The sequence below is a fragment of the Phocoena sinus genome, chromosome 7, assembly GCF_008692025.1.
Source record: "Phocoena sinus isolate mPhoSin1 chromosome 7, mPhoSin1.pri, whole genome shotgun sequence".
Classification (NCBI taxonomy): Eukaryota; Metazoa; Chordata; class Mammalia; order Artiodactyla; family Phocoenidae; genus Phocoena; species Phocoena sinus.
In genome coordinates, this window is record NC_045769.1 from 7,836,904 (window position 1) to 7,852,962 (window position 16,059).

The window sequence follows — 16,059 nt, forward strand, 5'->3', positions numbered from 1 at the left end:
GGTCTTAGGTTATTGAAACAACAACAGTAATAATACCTATGAAGTACATGACTGAACTTGTATTCTCATTAAACTTGTCATTTCACAAAATGAAATATGTTAACTGAAATATATGTATTCCATTTCCTCATCTATGAGCCGAAGTTTCTTCCTATAATCTCTTCCACTGTGAAAAATCTAATTCTATGGCTATCCTATTTATGGTATCCTGGAAAAGTTAGGCCAAGAATTTAAGAATACTGCTCTCCCAGCTTTGCACAATCAAACATTATCCAGAGACCTGCTGCTAATTATATGTCAGAGTGAACTTCCCTTAATGAGAGAGAGCCTATTAAAATGAGTCATGAACCTAAGAAAGACTATAAAGAGTCAATGGTAAAAAGCCTTGTACCAAGTCCTATCACCTGCATAAAAGTGAGAAACTGACCAGAAAAAATAATAATAATACACATTATTTTTGGACAAAGTTGCAGAATAGCTCATGCAGTAGATTGAAAGTACATAGCATATTTGTTTAGGAGAGATTAACTTAAATCAGTGGAAAAACCCATAAATCCTTTTAAGCTATAAACCAAGGGTGTCCAATTACAAGAACTGGTGGGTATCTGTGTGGGTTCAGCTGCTCCCTGCAGCCTAGTAACAAATGCCATCCCTTTCATTTGAAGTGTGATTTTTAAGATTGGCAGAAGGGGCTGTTAACCAAAGGCAAATTTTGTTTATTTAAATTTGAAACAAATCCTTGCCCATCCTCAATTTTGTTTTACTACTCTGTTTTTTAGTTAGAATATATGATTTCAGTTTTACAGCACATCTAAAAAATTAAATGTGACATTGGGTTTATTATAAAGTTATTGAACTTACCGGGGAAGGAATGAAGGCTTCATGAAACTTCTTCGGATTAATTCTCAATACACCCTTTAAAATAAAAAATAAAACCTGTGAAAATTTAACTAGTTACACACTTACAATCTTTCCATACATATGTTACTAGTCAATAAAAAGTTTAAAATTAATTAAACAATTCGATCTAGGAAACAAGTTAGATGTATGAGAACTATTCATTAAATGCATGAAATATGATTTATACTGATGTCTGTATCAGAGTTCTATCAAACACTAAAAGCTCACACTGGCACCTTGCAGTGAATGGGCAGAGGTGAGAAGCAACAGAGATTGGCGTGGAGTGGGAAAGCGGCAACTACTGGGATTTTATGGGCCCTTACATGCTAGTCTTCAAATATAAACCTTTACTTTAAGAACAAGGTTACGGGGGATTATGCCTCACTACACAATGGCCTTTTTTTATTCTGTAAGACCTTCCCACAATTGCTTGCTTCTGTGACAATTTTCAAAGTGATACAGGTTGACTTCCAGGTTGAATACTTAGTCTCGAGGGGCTGGATGCATATTTTTCACTCTGGCCCCTCTGCAGAGCTGAATGAGTCAATAATTCAAAATGGTCCAGAACCAGCTCTTAATGTAAGTGGGAATCCTGGCTCCAACAGCCAGGCCACCCAGTCTGCCTTCAACTTCACGTCAGTCCAGCACGAAGTCAGGGTCTGCCTCTATTTATGCACAGGGGTGCAGGTGGGGCCGTCTTCAACAGCAGTTCAGTATTTTAGGCTCTTGCAGGAAGCTGTAACCCTCCCCACTTACAGCTGCAACTGAAGGCCACTGGAACACATGGATGGAGGCAGTTATTTTCCTAAGAGTCAGACTCAAAGGGTGTCTTGAGAAAGTGTTTTAAATAACATCTCTCCCCTAAAATACTGAAAAACTCAAAGATACACAATTAACAAAATAGGTGAGGGCATAAAATAAAGCAGAAAATAATTCCTTCTTTCACTGGTACACCATGTTTAAATTACAAATTGCCATGCAACAGTTTATATTACTGTTAAATCCCACACAGACTACTATAAATCCTCATTCAGTCCTTAATTTAGTAATTATTTACTGAATTCTGATTATGTGCCAGACCCTGAGACAGACAATGTGGGAGAGTGAGAACCAAGCTCAGTCTTTGTTTATAAAGTAAAACATGAAGAATGCCACAAGTGAGGGGACAGCGTACTTTCAGCTAGGGGCACTAGGCAAGGCTCCAGAGATGGTGTCTGACCTGGTCCTTGATGGAGGAGTAAAATTTGAAAATAAATCAGAAAGGAAATATAGGCAAGAGTGATTAAGAGGGCAAATACTCTTCTACCACCATGCTGTATTAGGGTAAGAGACAGAGGGCCTGGGAAGTAAGGCAGGCAAAGCTCCCAGAGGCCAGTCCCTTTTCTATGAATGTCACTGCAATTTCACTTTTAGGGCAGCTGTTTCTTGTTGGGAGAGGGAGGAAAAGGCTTATTATATTTATCCTCAATGTTCATCCACTCACTCAACAAATATCTCCTGACAATTAGCATGACAGGCACTATGCTAAGTGATGGGGCCACAATGGAGAGAGAGTAATAATAGACAGGCTCTACCCTCACAGCTTACAGTCCAGTGAGAGGAAATAAACACTCCAAATAAATTAAGTAAACTCACTGATTTTTTAAAATTCATTTTCTGACCCAAGTTCCTTTTTTTTCAACTGCTAATCTTCTATCATCCCTTCAAGCTCAGTGAATGGTTAGTACATGAAGAAGTATACAGATGAGAATGCCTTCTGCTTTGAAAGTACCTTTAATTACAGAGCACTCAGAGATGCCACAGCTGGACTCAGGGGAAAGAAACAGGTTGCTCAGGGCTGTATCTTGCTCTATTTTGTTTGTCTGTGTTTTTTTTAATTGAGATATGTTTGATGTACAATGTTATATAAGTTACAGGTATATAACAGTGATGTGCAATTTTTAAAGGTTATATGCTCGATGTATAGTTATTATAAAATATCTCGACTCTGTTGAAAAGAACAACTACTGGACTTCCCTGGTGGCACAGTGGTTGGGAGTCCGCCTGCCAATGCAGGGGACACGGGTTCGTGCCCCGGTCCGGGAAGATCCCACATGCCGCGGAGCAGCTGGGCCTGTGAGCCACGGCCGCTGAGCCTGCGCGTCTGGAGCCTGTGCTCCACAATGGGAGAGGCCACAACAGTGAGAGGCCCGCGTACCGCAAAAAAAAAAAAAAAAAAAAAAACAACAACTATTAAAAGGACCAAAAAGATTCTATACTTGATTGTCCATCACACACTTCCTGATATATAAAAGCACACAAGGAGGGACACATGCCTTGTTCAAGAAAAATGTTTGCAATTTGACTGGAGCATACTCTTAAGAACTGGACCTCAGGAACAGATCCCCTGAGAGTACAGATCACACTAAGAAAGAAAAATCTCTAGCAGAGTCCACAGCAGACCACGGTCATCCCCACAGCCTGAAGAAGCTGTCAGGAAAGCAACTCAAGAAATGGCCTTGTAACTGAAAGAGACTTCTAGCAGATGTCTTGTTTTACTCACCTACATACATAAGTCCAGAACTTCCATTTCCATATTTCTATAACCATTGCCTAATCTGCCCCAAACCCTCATCTCTCATTTTCCTCCTCAACCCTTTCCTAAGCCTGAAACTGGTGGCTCCAAATCCTCCATCTCTTTTCTGAATGCTCTGGTGCCTCCTTGCCTCCACTGAAACCTGATGTGACCAATTCCCTTCAAGTGCTCTCAAAGGGGGCCGATTTTCTCTCTCCTATCCCATATAGCTCAGGGACCAGAAGAAGAATGTTTCCCCCCTGCTTCCCCACTACAGCTTTAAAAATTCTCCCATTCTCTATCAAAATCCCCAGATACTTAGAAGTTCATGTCACTGGCTCCTGCTATACCTCCCTGGTGCTGGCATCTTCAAACCTTCTGATCGTACCCCTAATTTACTAATGTTGCTTTACAACAAATGCTAAAGAAACTTCTCTAGGTGGGAAACACAAGAGAAGAAAAAGACACACAAAAACAAACCCAAAACAATTAAGAAAATGGTAATAGGAACATACATACTGATAACAACCTTGAATGTAAGTGGATTAAATGCCCCAACCAAAAGACACAGACTGGATGAAGGGATATAAAAACAAGACCCATCTATATGCTGTCTACAAGAGACCCACTTCAGACCTAGGGACACATACAGACTGAAAGTGAAGGGATGGAAAAAAGATATTCCATGCAAATGAAAATCAAAAGAAAGCTGGAGCATCAACACTTGTATCAGATTTTTAAAATAAAGACTGTTACAAGAGATAAAGAGGGACACGACATAATGATCAAAGGATCAACCCAAGAAGAAGATATAACAATTATAAATGTTTATGCACCCAACATATGAGCACCTCAACACATAAGGCAAATGCTAACAAACATAAACGGAGGAACCGACAGTAACACAATAACAGTAGGGGACTTTAACACCCCACTTCACTAACGGACAGATCATCCAAACAGAAAATAAATAAGGAAACACAAGCTTTAAATGACACAACAGACCAGACAGATTTAATTGATATTTATAGAACATTCCACCCAGGGCTTCCCTGGTGGCGCAGTGGTTGAGAGTCCGCCTGCCAATGCAGGGGACACGGGTTCATGCCCCAGTCCGGGAAGATCCCACGTGCTGCGGAGCAGCTACTAGGCCTGTGAGCCATGGCCGCCGAGCCGGCGCATCCGGAGCCTGTGCTCCGCAACGGGAGAGGCCACAACAGTGAGAGGCCCGCGTACCACAAAAAATAATAATAATAATAATAAAAATAAACCCCAAATGGATTAAAGACTTAAATGTAAGACCAGACACTATAAAACTCTTGGTGGAAAACATAGGAAAAACACTCTTGGACATAAACCACAGCAAGACCTTTTTTGACCCACCTCCTAGAGTAACGGAAATAAAAACAAAAATAAACAAACGGGACTTAATTAAACTTAAAAGCTTTTGCATAGCAAAGGAAACCATAAACAAGACAAAAAGACAACCCTCAGAATGGGAGAAAATATTTGCAAATGAAACAAGAGACAAAGGATTAATCTCCAAAATATACAAATAGCTCATGCATCTCAATGTCAAAAAAACAAACAATCCAATCAAAAAATGGGCAGAAGACTTAAATAGACATTTCACCAAGGAAGACATACAGATGGCCAAGAGGCACATGAAAAGATGCTCAACACCACTAATTATTAGAGAAATGCAAATCAAAACTACAATGCGGTATCACCTCACACCAGTCAGAATGGCCATTATCAAAAAATCTAGAAACAATAAATGCTGGAGAGGGTGTGGAGAAAAGGGAATCCTCTTGCACTGTTAGTGGGAATGTAAATTGATACAGCCACTATGGAGAACAATATGGAGGTTCCTTAAAAAACTAAAAATAGAACTACCATATGACCCAGCAATCCCACTACTGGGCATATACCCTGAGAAAACCGTAATTCAAAGAGTCATGTACCACAATGTTCATTGCAGCACTATTTACAATAGCCAGGACACGGAACCAACCTAAATGTCCATTGACAGATGAATGGATAAAGATGTGGCACATACATACAGTGGAATATTACTCAGCCATAAAAAGACACGAAATTGAGTTATTTGTAGTGAGTTGGATGGATCTAGAGTCTGTCATACAGAGTGAAGCAAGTCAGAAAGAGAAAAACAAATACCATATGCTAACGCATATATAATGGAATCAAAAAAAAAATGGTACTGATGAAACTAGTTGCAGGGCAGGAATAAAGAGGTAGACATAGAGAATGGACTTGAGGACATCGGGTGGGATGGGGAAGCTGGGGCAAAGTGAGAGTAGCATTGACGTATATACACTACCGAATGTAAAATAGTTGGCTGGTGGGAAGCAGCATCAGAGCACAGGGAGATCGCTCGGAGGGCATATGGGGACACGTGTATGCATATGGCTGATTCGCTTTGTCGTGCAACAGAAACTAACACAGTACCGTGAAGCAATTCTACTCCAATAAAGATCTATTAAAAAAATAAGTAAATAAAAATTAAAAAATAAAAACATCTCATCTTTCAATAAAAGTTTCTTTGGGGAAAGAAAAAGGATGTCACAATATACTTAAGTTTGTATACAAAAGCTAACAAATGCTTACATCTAATATATATATTTAATAAGTTTAATTTTCTCCAACAGCATTCAAATTTCTTTTCTTGACTAGCCTTTTACCTTACCCATTAAGGCCTGCACAGATGGACGCTGTTTCTCTGCCTATGAAAATCTTATTTACAGTGTTGTATATTTCACACGGTGACCTCATATCTGGAACCCATTCCTTTTCCCATCTGCAAAGAACAACTGTTCTCATCTGTGGGGGGAGGCTCTGGCTGCAGAGTCTCATGATGTCACAGGCCAGGAGGAATCACTTACAAACTCCTGGGAATGAGAGTTGTTATATTGATCACCTTTTTTTTTTTAACATTAGCAAAGAGTTGCTTCAAAAGCAAAAATTAATACGAGGGAGCAAAAATAATACCACTGCAGAATAGTTTCCTGAGCCTATCTCTGTAAATTTTATAAACAATTTTTCTTCCAAGTCATAACAACAGAGGATCCTCTCATTCTTCTTCAAAGACAGTACCTTGATCCTTTATTCAGTCAGTAAATAAAGATTTATTCGATATAAATTTATTAAGCATCAATCGAATGCCAGTCATTGGGCTAATCTGTGGGAATAAAACATGACCATGCCCACAAGGAAGTGAACAGTCTATGTGAGGAAATATAAATTCCAAGAAATGATAATAAGTTTAGAATAAAGGGTAAACAAAAATGTCGGCTTCAGGAAAGTGGTAATGGCCAATTCTGCTTGGAGAATTAAAGTGAGGCTTCATAAAGGGGGTAACATTTAGGTAAGGTCAAGCACAATTACATGAAGATAGTGGGAGAAAGCATTCCTAACACCAGGAACAGTATGTACAAAGTCACAGAGGAATCAAAGAGCAGAGTTTTTTACTGGCAAAGTTTCGAAGATCAGGGTGAATTGAGCAGAGTGTACCTGGAAGAGAACGGCAGGAGATGAGAATGGGAAAAGCACAACAGGTCCTCATACACAGAATAAGATGAGGGCCAAGAAACCTGCAGATAAAATGGAGTTCAGTATGTGTGCTGAACGATAAACAGCAAATGAATGGATTAATGAATGAACAAATGTCCAACTGAAGCTTTAACTTTCCTGAGAGACCTTATCAAAGAAATCAAGGGAAGCTTTAAAAAAAAAAAACCAACTGTACCTCTGAAATCAGAGCGAGCAACTAATTAATTTGTTTAAAACAAATTTTCATTCAAGACTCTATATTAAGCACATGTGCACGTGACCACAGGTAAATACAAAAGGTGATAAAAAGGAAAAGAAGATGACAGTATCTGTTAATTAGCTGGATCTCCAGCCCCGAACACAAATATAGAAGCTGGACACTCGGACTGAGAGAAAATGGAACACAGTCGACATCTTCAAGCAAGCCAGGTAACACATGGCAATGTTTCTATACTAAACTAAGAATTATAAAATAGACTAATTCAAAGAATATGTGGCTTCGCCTCCCTCTCGATCCCATTGCCTACTACCTGCCTCAGATTTCACGCCTAAAGAGACCTAAGCTGCCTCACTCCACATTGTTTCATAGTTCGTGTCTTCATTAGTGTCACTACCTTTCCATAACTCCCTTCCCACACACATAACACTCATTTAATAGACCCAAATGAGTCATCTTTCAATATTCACCGCACGTGTCATCTCCTACAGTTTCCTGGTTTCCCCCAACATTCTCCAGTAAGTGGTCACACTTTTATCTGAGCACTTACCCTTTATCCTCAAATCATCTGTTCACATGACTGCCTGCTCCACTACTGGGCTGCAGGCTCAAAGTACAGAAAGTCAGTCTCATCCACCTTCATCTCGGGAGCAACCACGCTGTGTGCTCCTAACTATATAAACTGTTCCTGGTTCACAGTGGATAGCTGAACGTTTGCTGAGCCAAACTGCTGAATTAGCTTGTAAAAATATTTTGTAAACTATAAAGCACTCAACAAATATTGTCTGCTGCTATTAACTGTTTCCTTTTCAAGCTTATTCTCTGTCAGGCAGCATCCATGTGCTCCAGGCAAACTGACCTATCAATGTTTCTTATAGCCACACGCTATATCCCACTTCTCTCTTAGCAGTTCGCACTGGTCCCCTTGTAAAGCTCTTTCTCTCCACTTATTCAAACTGTACCAATCCATGGCCTGGCTCTAATATATCCCTTCCAATAAAGCACTCCTAGACAACCCTAACTGGAAGTAATGGCTCCCTTCTCTCAAACCTCAGAGCACTTTGTCACAGTCTGGTGGCACTTATCACCTCTAGTTATACTGCAGGTCTGAGAAGTGGGAAGCCCTGGGCCTGTTATGTCATCATTTCTCTCAAAGCACACAGCAGAGAAAAATGAACAGTTTCAATGAGTAATCGATTACTTCTGATTCCACATATTCAAGGAATAACCTTCTAGTATATTTTAAGCACCTGAATAAGTGTTCCTCTCTTCAAGCCTTCTGAAACATCCTCCTTGGACAGGTAGGTTTCAAATATGCTTTTTTTCTTCCCCCGTATGGTCTTGCTCTTTGACTTTTTGTCACCTGGTGAAGCACCAACACCACGTGGGCCAGCCAAAGAGGATGCGCCTAGAAACATGAGGCATCAATGAACTCTACTCAAACGTCTATCTCCAAAACTGGAGATGTTTCACCTTTTTTTTCTTATTTAGAAAGACCAAAACATAATAAAATTCCCTGATAATGATTTCAAATAGTCATAAAGAGGAAAAATTGATAAGGAAACATGAATAAAATGTACACAGATTTGAGACCTGAATTTTAAATCAGCACCACAATATACATGGAACATAACCCGAATAATGGGTTCAGTATGCTTTGCTGGTTAAAGACACAAACTTTTAAAAATAGGAATTACTAAAAGATCATCACTCTTCTAGAGGAGATTAAACAACTGTAATCAATATAACAATAAATTACGACAGCAAGAAAACACACAATTCTAAAGTAAATAACACAGGAGAATATTGAACAGGCCACCAAGAGAATTACAGTCTCCCTCAGTCCTAAGACCCGCCCTGCACCTCCATTCCACTTTAGTTCAGGTCTCCAGTTGCTAGAGCAGATTCCATTTTCCTTTTGCTACCTCTGGGGGTCCCCAGGGGCCGGAGGTTCAGCCGGTAGTCAGGATGGCTCATTACTGGTTCCACGGTCTCCTCTTCTCTCTAGATCCAGGAGGGCCTCCACTGCCCAGCTCAGAGTTCTTCTGGCCTTGATCAGCTCAGTTGTCACTAGCTGAAACCAAAGAGAGAGGGGTGACTGAAGAACTGTTAACCTGAAGCCTCCTCTGTGCTCTGGGAAATTCAGGACTTGGATGGCAAAGGCAATGTGGTATCCCTGCTGGGTCCTGGCGTCACTTTCTCCTAGGCAGTTAGTCAAGCACACCATCTGTCCTGAGTTGCTTTTCAAGGTCTTCAACCTCATGGGTATCACCAGCCTGCTTGTTGGGGCCCCTTCAACTAAAAATCTCCACAAATAGGGCAATGAGGTTGAAATTAAGGAGTTCTGAGGTTCTATTCAGCTAGTGGAATGTACAAGAGCAGGAGGGAATATGGTTTTGAAAAATGGTATAAAGATCTAGAATCTAAAGTCTATAATGAAATAGGTACTAAACTAGGGCTCAAGAGATGCGGCATTTACTAAGTTTAACCTTAGACAAATGACGTTCTTCTACAAAATCAAATAAATCAATTCCTTAGAATTCATCAACATAACCTAATTCACTGCCACAACCAGATGTCCAAAACTATGCACGGAACTACAGATGATTCACTAGCTTTCAAAAACTGGGACTACTGTAGTTAGACATCTACTTCCCTACTCTTACCTGCCATCACTTCAAACCAGTCATCTGACCAGAAGCTCCGGCAGCTGCTCCTAAGGAACACAAGGCAGCTGCCTGGCTCAGCGGACTGGAATGTGGGGCCCTGCAGCTGGCCCCCTGGCCTTTGACCTGGACACTGAACATGTCATCACTACATCTACTTTCTATTCTCTGCTGGCCACAGGCCCAGGATTCAAGCCTATACTTGCAAATTCTCAAAATCCGGATGGGCAGCCTGCTTTCCCATAAAGTGGATCAAGATGTCATTCTGAACACTAAAACCCTTTCCTCTAAACTTCCCACACACATCCTTCACCAAAATGATGTAATTTTTCTTTAAATTGAAATTAATACTAACTCAGGAGAGGAGAAGCAACAGAGACAGAGTAACAAGCCACTTAGTGATAAGTGAAGAGATTCAGAGATAAAGTCAAGAAGTTTCAAGAAGAGAGAGAAACAGATGGTCTTAGATAAACAACAAGGTAGTGGAAAAAGCACACAGAGGAGTCCAGACCATCTGCTGGTTTCATTCAGAAATGCATTCATCCACTCCTTAATTCAACAACTATTTCTGCAAGATACTATACACCAGGCATAGTGAGGGATACAAAAGTTAATTAGACTTATAGAACTCATATTAAAATAACAACTAATAAAAGTTGGGGAGTGATAAGCACTTTTTTTTTTAAGTATGGGTAATGTACATATGATGGAAGAGAGTATCTCCAGATCAGGAAATCCAAGAGAGCTTCAGGAAAGATGTTAAGAACTGAGAATGTGAGAAAAGCATACTGTTGGCAAAAGGAAAAAAATATATAGACACACAAACAGAAAAACACAGGCAGGTTCTTGCCACATTAATTCCATTTGGATGGAGTCCAGCCTATATGAAGGGAGGCAGTGGCAAGGAAAATAAAACAAGTTGGGAGGTCTAGAAAACCCGCCCCGTTTCTCAAAGGCGGTAGGGAATTTCTGAAGCATGAATGAGCGGAAGAGAAGAACAACAGACCAAAGTTGTGTTTCAGGAAAAATTAACCTGGCATAGCACATTTAGAGTCATCTAGAGTTGAGAAAGACTGGCAGCAGCTGCACCTCAGGAAAGAACCAGAACAGACTGGGTGAAAGGAAAGGAAGGCCTGAACTAGAGTTGCAGCTGCAGACACTGAAACGAACAGACCATTAACGTGGTATTACATAGGAAAACTGGCACCACTTGGCAACCAGGCATTTCTGAAGGAGAGCAAGGAGGTGGCAGTTGTGTGAGATTTCAAGTAAGGAGATTGGGAGATGATAACATCACTAAGTTAGAGAAGATGATGAATTCTACTTGGGGTATTATATACCTCTACATGGCAATACATACCTCTATATATACGCCTCTACACGTGGAAATACACACTTCTACATCAAGAACTTGAAAACTGGAGCATAATTTAGAGAGATGAATTAGCCAGCCATTTGCATAAAGATGGTAACCCAACGTTTTCTAGAATGGAAGAGATTGCCAGAAAGGGGTAAGGTGATGCAGAAGAGGGCCTAGGACAAAATCTGGGTGAGGGCAACTTTTTTTTGCAAAGAGGAAGAAGAAGTAGAAAACATAATAAAGAAGCTAATAAAGATATAGGGGGAAAAACCAATAGAGTCTGATGCTAAGAAAACAAGGGAGACAACGACTTCCAAAGGAAGACAGGTTCATGATCAGGGTTTGCAGGAACTACTAAGAAAACAAATAATGGCAGCCTTGGGTGGGGCAAGGGGTTGGAGCAAGCTGCAAGCAGGAAAAAGGCAATCCAAAACCAAGAGCCAGAATTGACAATGGGGCGCTTCATAGCAAGGCTTGACGCAGGCACGAGTTCAAAGTTAAGGGGAGTTACTGCCAGTCAAGTGAGACGGAGGGACAGAGATCTCAACTCAAATGTCCTAGGCCAGGTGCATTTGTAACCTTTTTTCACAGCAAATGCCTCAGTTGGTGTGATTTACACCTAACTTTTCTGTCTAGCTCAGGAAGATAAGGAATGTTTGGTTGAGATCATCACTATAATCCCACTGGCTCCCACAGTACCTAGGATAGAACAGGTGCTCAATAATCACTCCTTAAATGACTGGATGAGTTTGTTTTCATGAGCAAGCAGTGAGAACACCAAGCAAAGCAGGGTCATTCAGGGAAACCATGCTAAAAATAAATCAGCAAAGAATGGAAAACCAGGAAACAAAGTCGGCAAGAATAAGCCAGACCAGCCGAGCAGAGAGTCAAAGTCTGCCTTTGGGTATCAAAGCACTGGAAGCAGATGGAAAGATTCCAAGAATACAAGATGCTAAGCAGAAGACAAACAAGCAAGCAACCTTCCCTTCCCAGTGATGTAGTTGTGAAGGCCCATTAACCCTGGAGAAATCCTGGACACTCCTACCCTGACACACTAAAAGCACAAGTCACCAGCTAATCCTCACCAGCTTCCAGAATGAGGGCCAATGATACACTGCCCAACTGCCCACTGGCTCCTAGAGAGGGTGTCTTGCCATGGAAATAGCTGTACATTCTGAAGAGTTGGGCTATGATTAGGATGAACAGGGAGTAATGGTTAATAGTGTCACATGGTACAAAAGAGTAGGAATGAGGAGTAATGCAGGAAAAGCACTAGACTTGAGAAAGTGTAAACAAAGAAAGCATCTGGGTAAAAGAAGTGGTGTCTTGAGACCCAATGTATAGTACAGAGCAGGTGCTCAAAAATTTGAATAAATGAAGACTATCTGGGACAAAAACCAGGTTACAACAAATATATACTAGAGAGAAATATGAGTAGCAGAGCCAGGACTAGGGTGAAGCAAGCAAGGCACCTAGGACACAAAAGTTATGAAAGCTAAGTGACACAAGTGCCAACCCCATGCTTGTAGGACTCCAAGATAAGTGCCTCCTTAAAGGTTTGTGCCCTAGGCATCTCACTTGCCTTACCCTAGTCTCATTCAGCCTTATGAGTAGCAAGAACAGAAGAAATTTATGAACCTGGGTAGTGAAGGAGACTCAAGGAGATAAAGTCATGAGAGGTTTAAAGAAAGAAAAGGTTAAGCCTATTCAGAAGCTAAGATGGAGCCAACGGAAAGTGAGAGATGGTAAAAACATGTGAAAGAGGATATAAAAATGGAATAAAGAAAAAAAAGGATGGGATCAAAATAAATCTCACTGAAATTTAAAAATAAAAAATATACATTGCAAATAATTGGGAAACACATGAAATAGTTAAGTAATGTTAAAACACTACTTAATGCCATTTTTTAAAAAATAGCCAATAGATCCCTACTTCATAACATATTCTGAAATAAAATTTAGTATGAATAAAATTTAAATGTTTAAAAATGAGACAGATAAACTGAGAGAGAAGGCAGGGGAAAGAACCCCCAGAATGCTTGAATGAGGAGTTTGACAAATATTATCCCCAACAATAAAAATGGACAAAATTATCAAAACCAACCATTTAAGGATCTGGATATTAACCGAAGACATACAACAAATTGAGAAGTGTTTATTCAAGAAAAATCTACTGAATCTCAGTAACAAGTGGAAATGTATGGTGGTTTAGCCTAGGGCTCCCACCATCCTACACCTACCCCCAGTTTCTTGATGTGGAAGTCCTACTAGGGCAGGGCAAGCTGTAATGACTGGCAACCCCACTGCCAGAGAGAGCTAAATTTATTTGGAGCAGAGGGAGAAGTCGTCCACGCCCACAGGCATTTTTAAAAACAATAGTGATTTAAGGGGCAAAAAATCAGGGAAGGACAATATCACAGCTAGTCTGGTTTGTAATACCAGTTAGGGCAAGCAACAGATCAAGAGACCAACCAGAAATATAACAGGGAGAATCAGGGAATGAGACAACCAAAGTGCGTCTTGTAAGAATCTACATTTTCCTGCTGTGTGTATGCTCAAGACTGTAAACATACAGGAGAGAAATGAGTGGGTCCTAGAGAGCTATTCATCCCTGGATGAATGTGAGCCTTGCAAATACAGAAAGCAAAAGCCAGGGCAGACTTGTAAACTGCCTCAATTTTGAATGCATTTCCCAAGTCTCACCAGGACCACTGACAAAGGGTGGGGGCCTCATCGTTTCAAGGAGTTTAAACACAACTTCTGACTAATCATAAGCTGACCACTAAGATATGCTGACTCAAGGGCAACGATCAGAAAGTCATGCTTAAAAATAAAAACAAGAAAAAAAGAACTGAGCAGAGACATGAGCAGCTAGCTACACACCATGAGAGAAACAGACTCCACGGAATTAGCCCATGCAAGCCGCTAAACAAACAGAGCAACCACCTCCAACTATGGAGGAAAAGGAATCAGAATGCAGAATATATTATCAACAACATCCAGATTTCAACAAAAATTATAAGATATGCAAAAAAAAAAAAAAAAACCAGAAAAGTCTGACCCATACAATGGGGCTGGGGATAGTTTCAATAAAAATTATCTCTAAGTGAGCCTAGATTTTAGATTCAGGCAACAAAGACTTCAAAGCAGCTATTATAAATATGTTCAAAGAACTAAAAGAAACCATCTTTAAAGGAAACTATGATGACAATGATCCATCAAATAAAAAATATCAGTAAGAGATTGAAATTATTTTAAAAGAACCAAATGGAAATTCCAAGTTGAAAGATAGAACAACTGAAATGAAAATTTCACTGGAGGAACTCAACAGCATATTTGAGCTAACAGGAGAAAGAATCAATAAACATGGAAAAACAGATCAATCAAGATTATCCAATCTGAAGAAAAATCAAAAATTGCAAAAAAAAATTTAACCAAAATTTACAATTTGTAATAAAGAGTCTGACTCCATTTTTTGATGTTTGACCACTAATTTACCTTAAGCCTCACCTCCCCCTTCCCCTTTGACCAACCTGGACAGGTTGATAAGAAAGTCCATTACATCCCCACCTTTTTTGGCACGAGAGGGAAATTCACATTTCATAAATCCCCAGCCTGCACATGGGACCTTCACATCTTCAGTCCCCTAACCTTTATAAAGGCCAAACTCACTCCTTCCCTCTGGCTCAAGCCAGGCCAGAGATGCTTATACCCACCCTTCTCTCCCCAGGAGTCTCCCGGGTGAGTAATAAATTTTCTCTCAGATTCTCTTGACGTACAGAGTGCAATCAGTATAGACATCCTACTAATTGGGAAGGGGTCCATTCCACCTCCACAGGATGATCACAGGAATGAAACAGGAATGAAAAAGGGGACAGGTCTACTAACTTTATAGAGATGAAAATGATTATAAGGGAATCAGTGAACAACTTTATGCCAACTAGACAACTTAGATGAAATGGATAAATTCCTAGAAGAACACAAATTACTGAAGCTGACTTAAGAAGAAATAGAAAATTTAAATAGACATATAAAAAATAAAGAAATTAAACTGGTAATTTTAAATCTTCCAATAAAAAAAGCCCAGGTAGCTTCACTGGTGAATTCTACCAAACAGAAAGAAAAAATAACACCAATCCTTTTCAAGCTCTTCTAAAAAAGTAGGAGAAATACTCCCCAATTAATTCTATGGGGATAGTATTCTCCCTGATACTAAAGGCAGACATCACACACACACACACAAAAATTAACATTTAAATAGTTTCAATTTTTAAATTTCTTTTTAGATCAGTTTTGTTAATTTGCATTTTTTAAGCATTTGTCAATATCACCTAAAGCTTCCCCTTTTTTTGAGGGGGAGGGCATGGATGTTCTTCAAAATATCCTCATGGTTTTCTTAATATCTATAGCAATGCTGTCCTTTCTGAAATGATGGAAATTTTCAATATCTGTGCTGCCCAATAAAGTAGCCACTAGCCACATTTGTCTTTCAAACATTTTAAAGAGTGGCTAGTGCAACTGAAAAACTGTCAAGTCTGAAATATCTGTATTTCATCTTTATTTTTGTAGGCTATTATCGCAGGTTTTAAAATTCTAGATTGACAGTTATTTTCTCTAATGTGAAGATATCATTCCATCGTCTTCTGGCTTCCATTGTGTCTGCTGAGAAGTTAGCCATTAGTCTACTTGTTGGTTCTGTGAAAGTATACTTCATTCCCTCTCCCCATCTCTAGACAGCTTTTGAAATTTTTTTCTTTGTCTTTGGTTATCTACAGGTTTATACAATATACCA

At 39.8% G+C, this 16,059-nt stretch overlaps 1 protein-coding gene across 9 annotated transcripts in view; it reads right to left on the bottom strand.

The window, feature by feature from the left end:
- DIS3L2 (DIS3 like 3'-5' exoribonuclease 2) overlaps positions 1-16,059 on the bottom strand; it is a 376,911-nt gene that overhangs the window by 313,301 nt on the left and 47,551 nt on the right. For all 9 annotated transcript variants that reach the window (XR_004350756.1, XR_004350757.1, XR_004350758.1 and 6 more), the window contains exons 2-4: positions 9,167-9,315; positions 8,492-8,649; positions 862-915 (exon numbers count right to left, since the gene is read on the bottom strand). Coding sequence is in view for 5 of the 9 variants with exons in the window: in XM_032637768.1 (XP_032493659.1) it covers positions 862-915; positions 8,492-8,649; positions 9,167-9,218 (264 nt within the window). In the remaining 4 variants the exon portion in view is untranslated. The remainder of the gene's footprint in view (positions 1-861; positions 916-8,491; positions 8,650-9,166; positions 9,316-16,059) is intronic.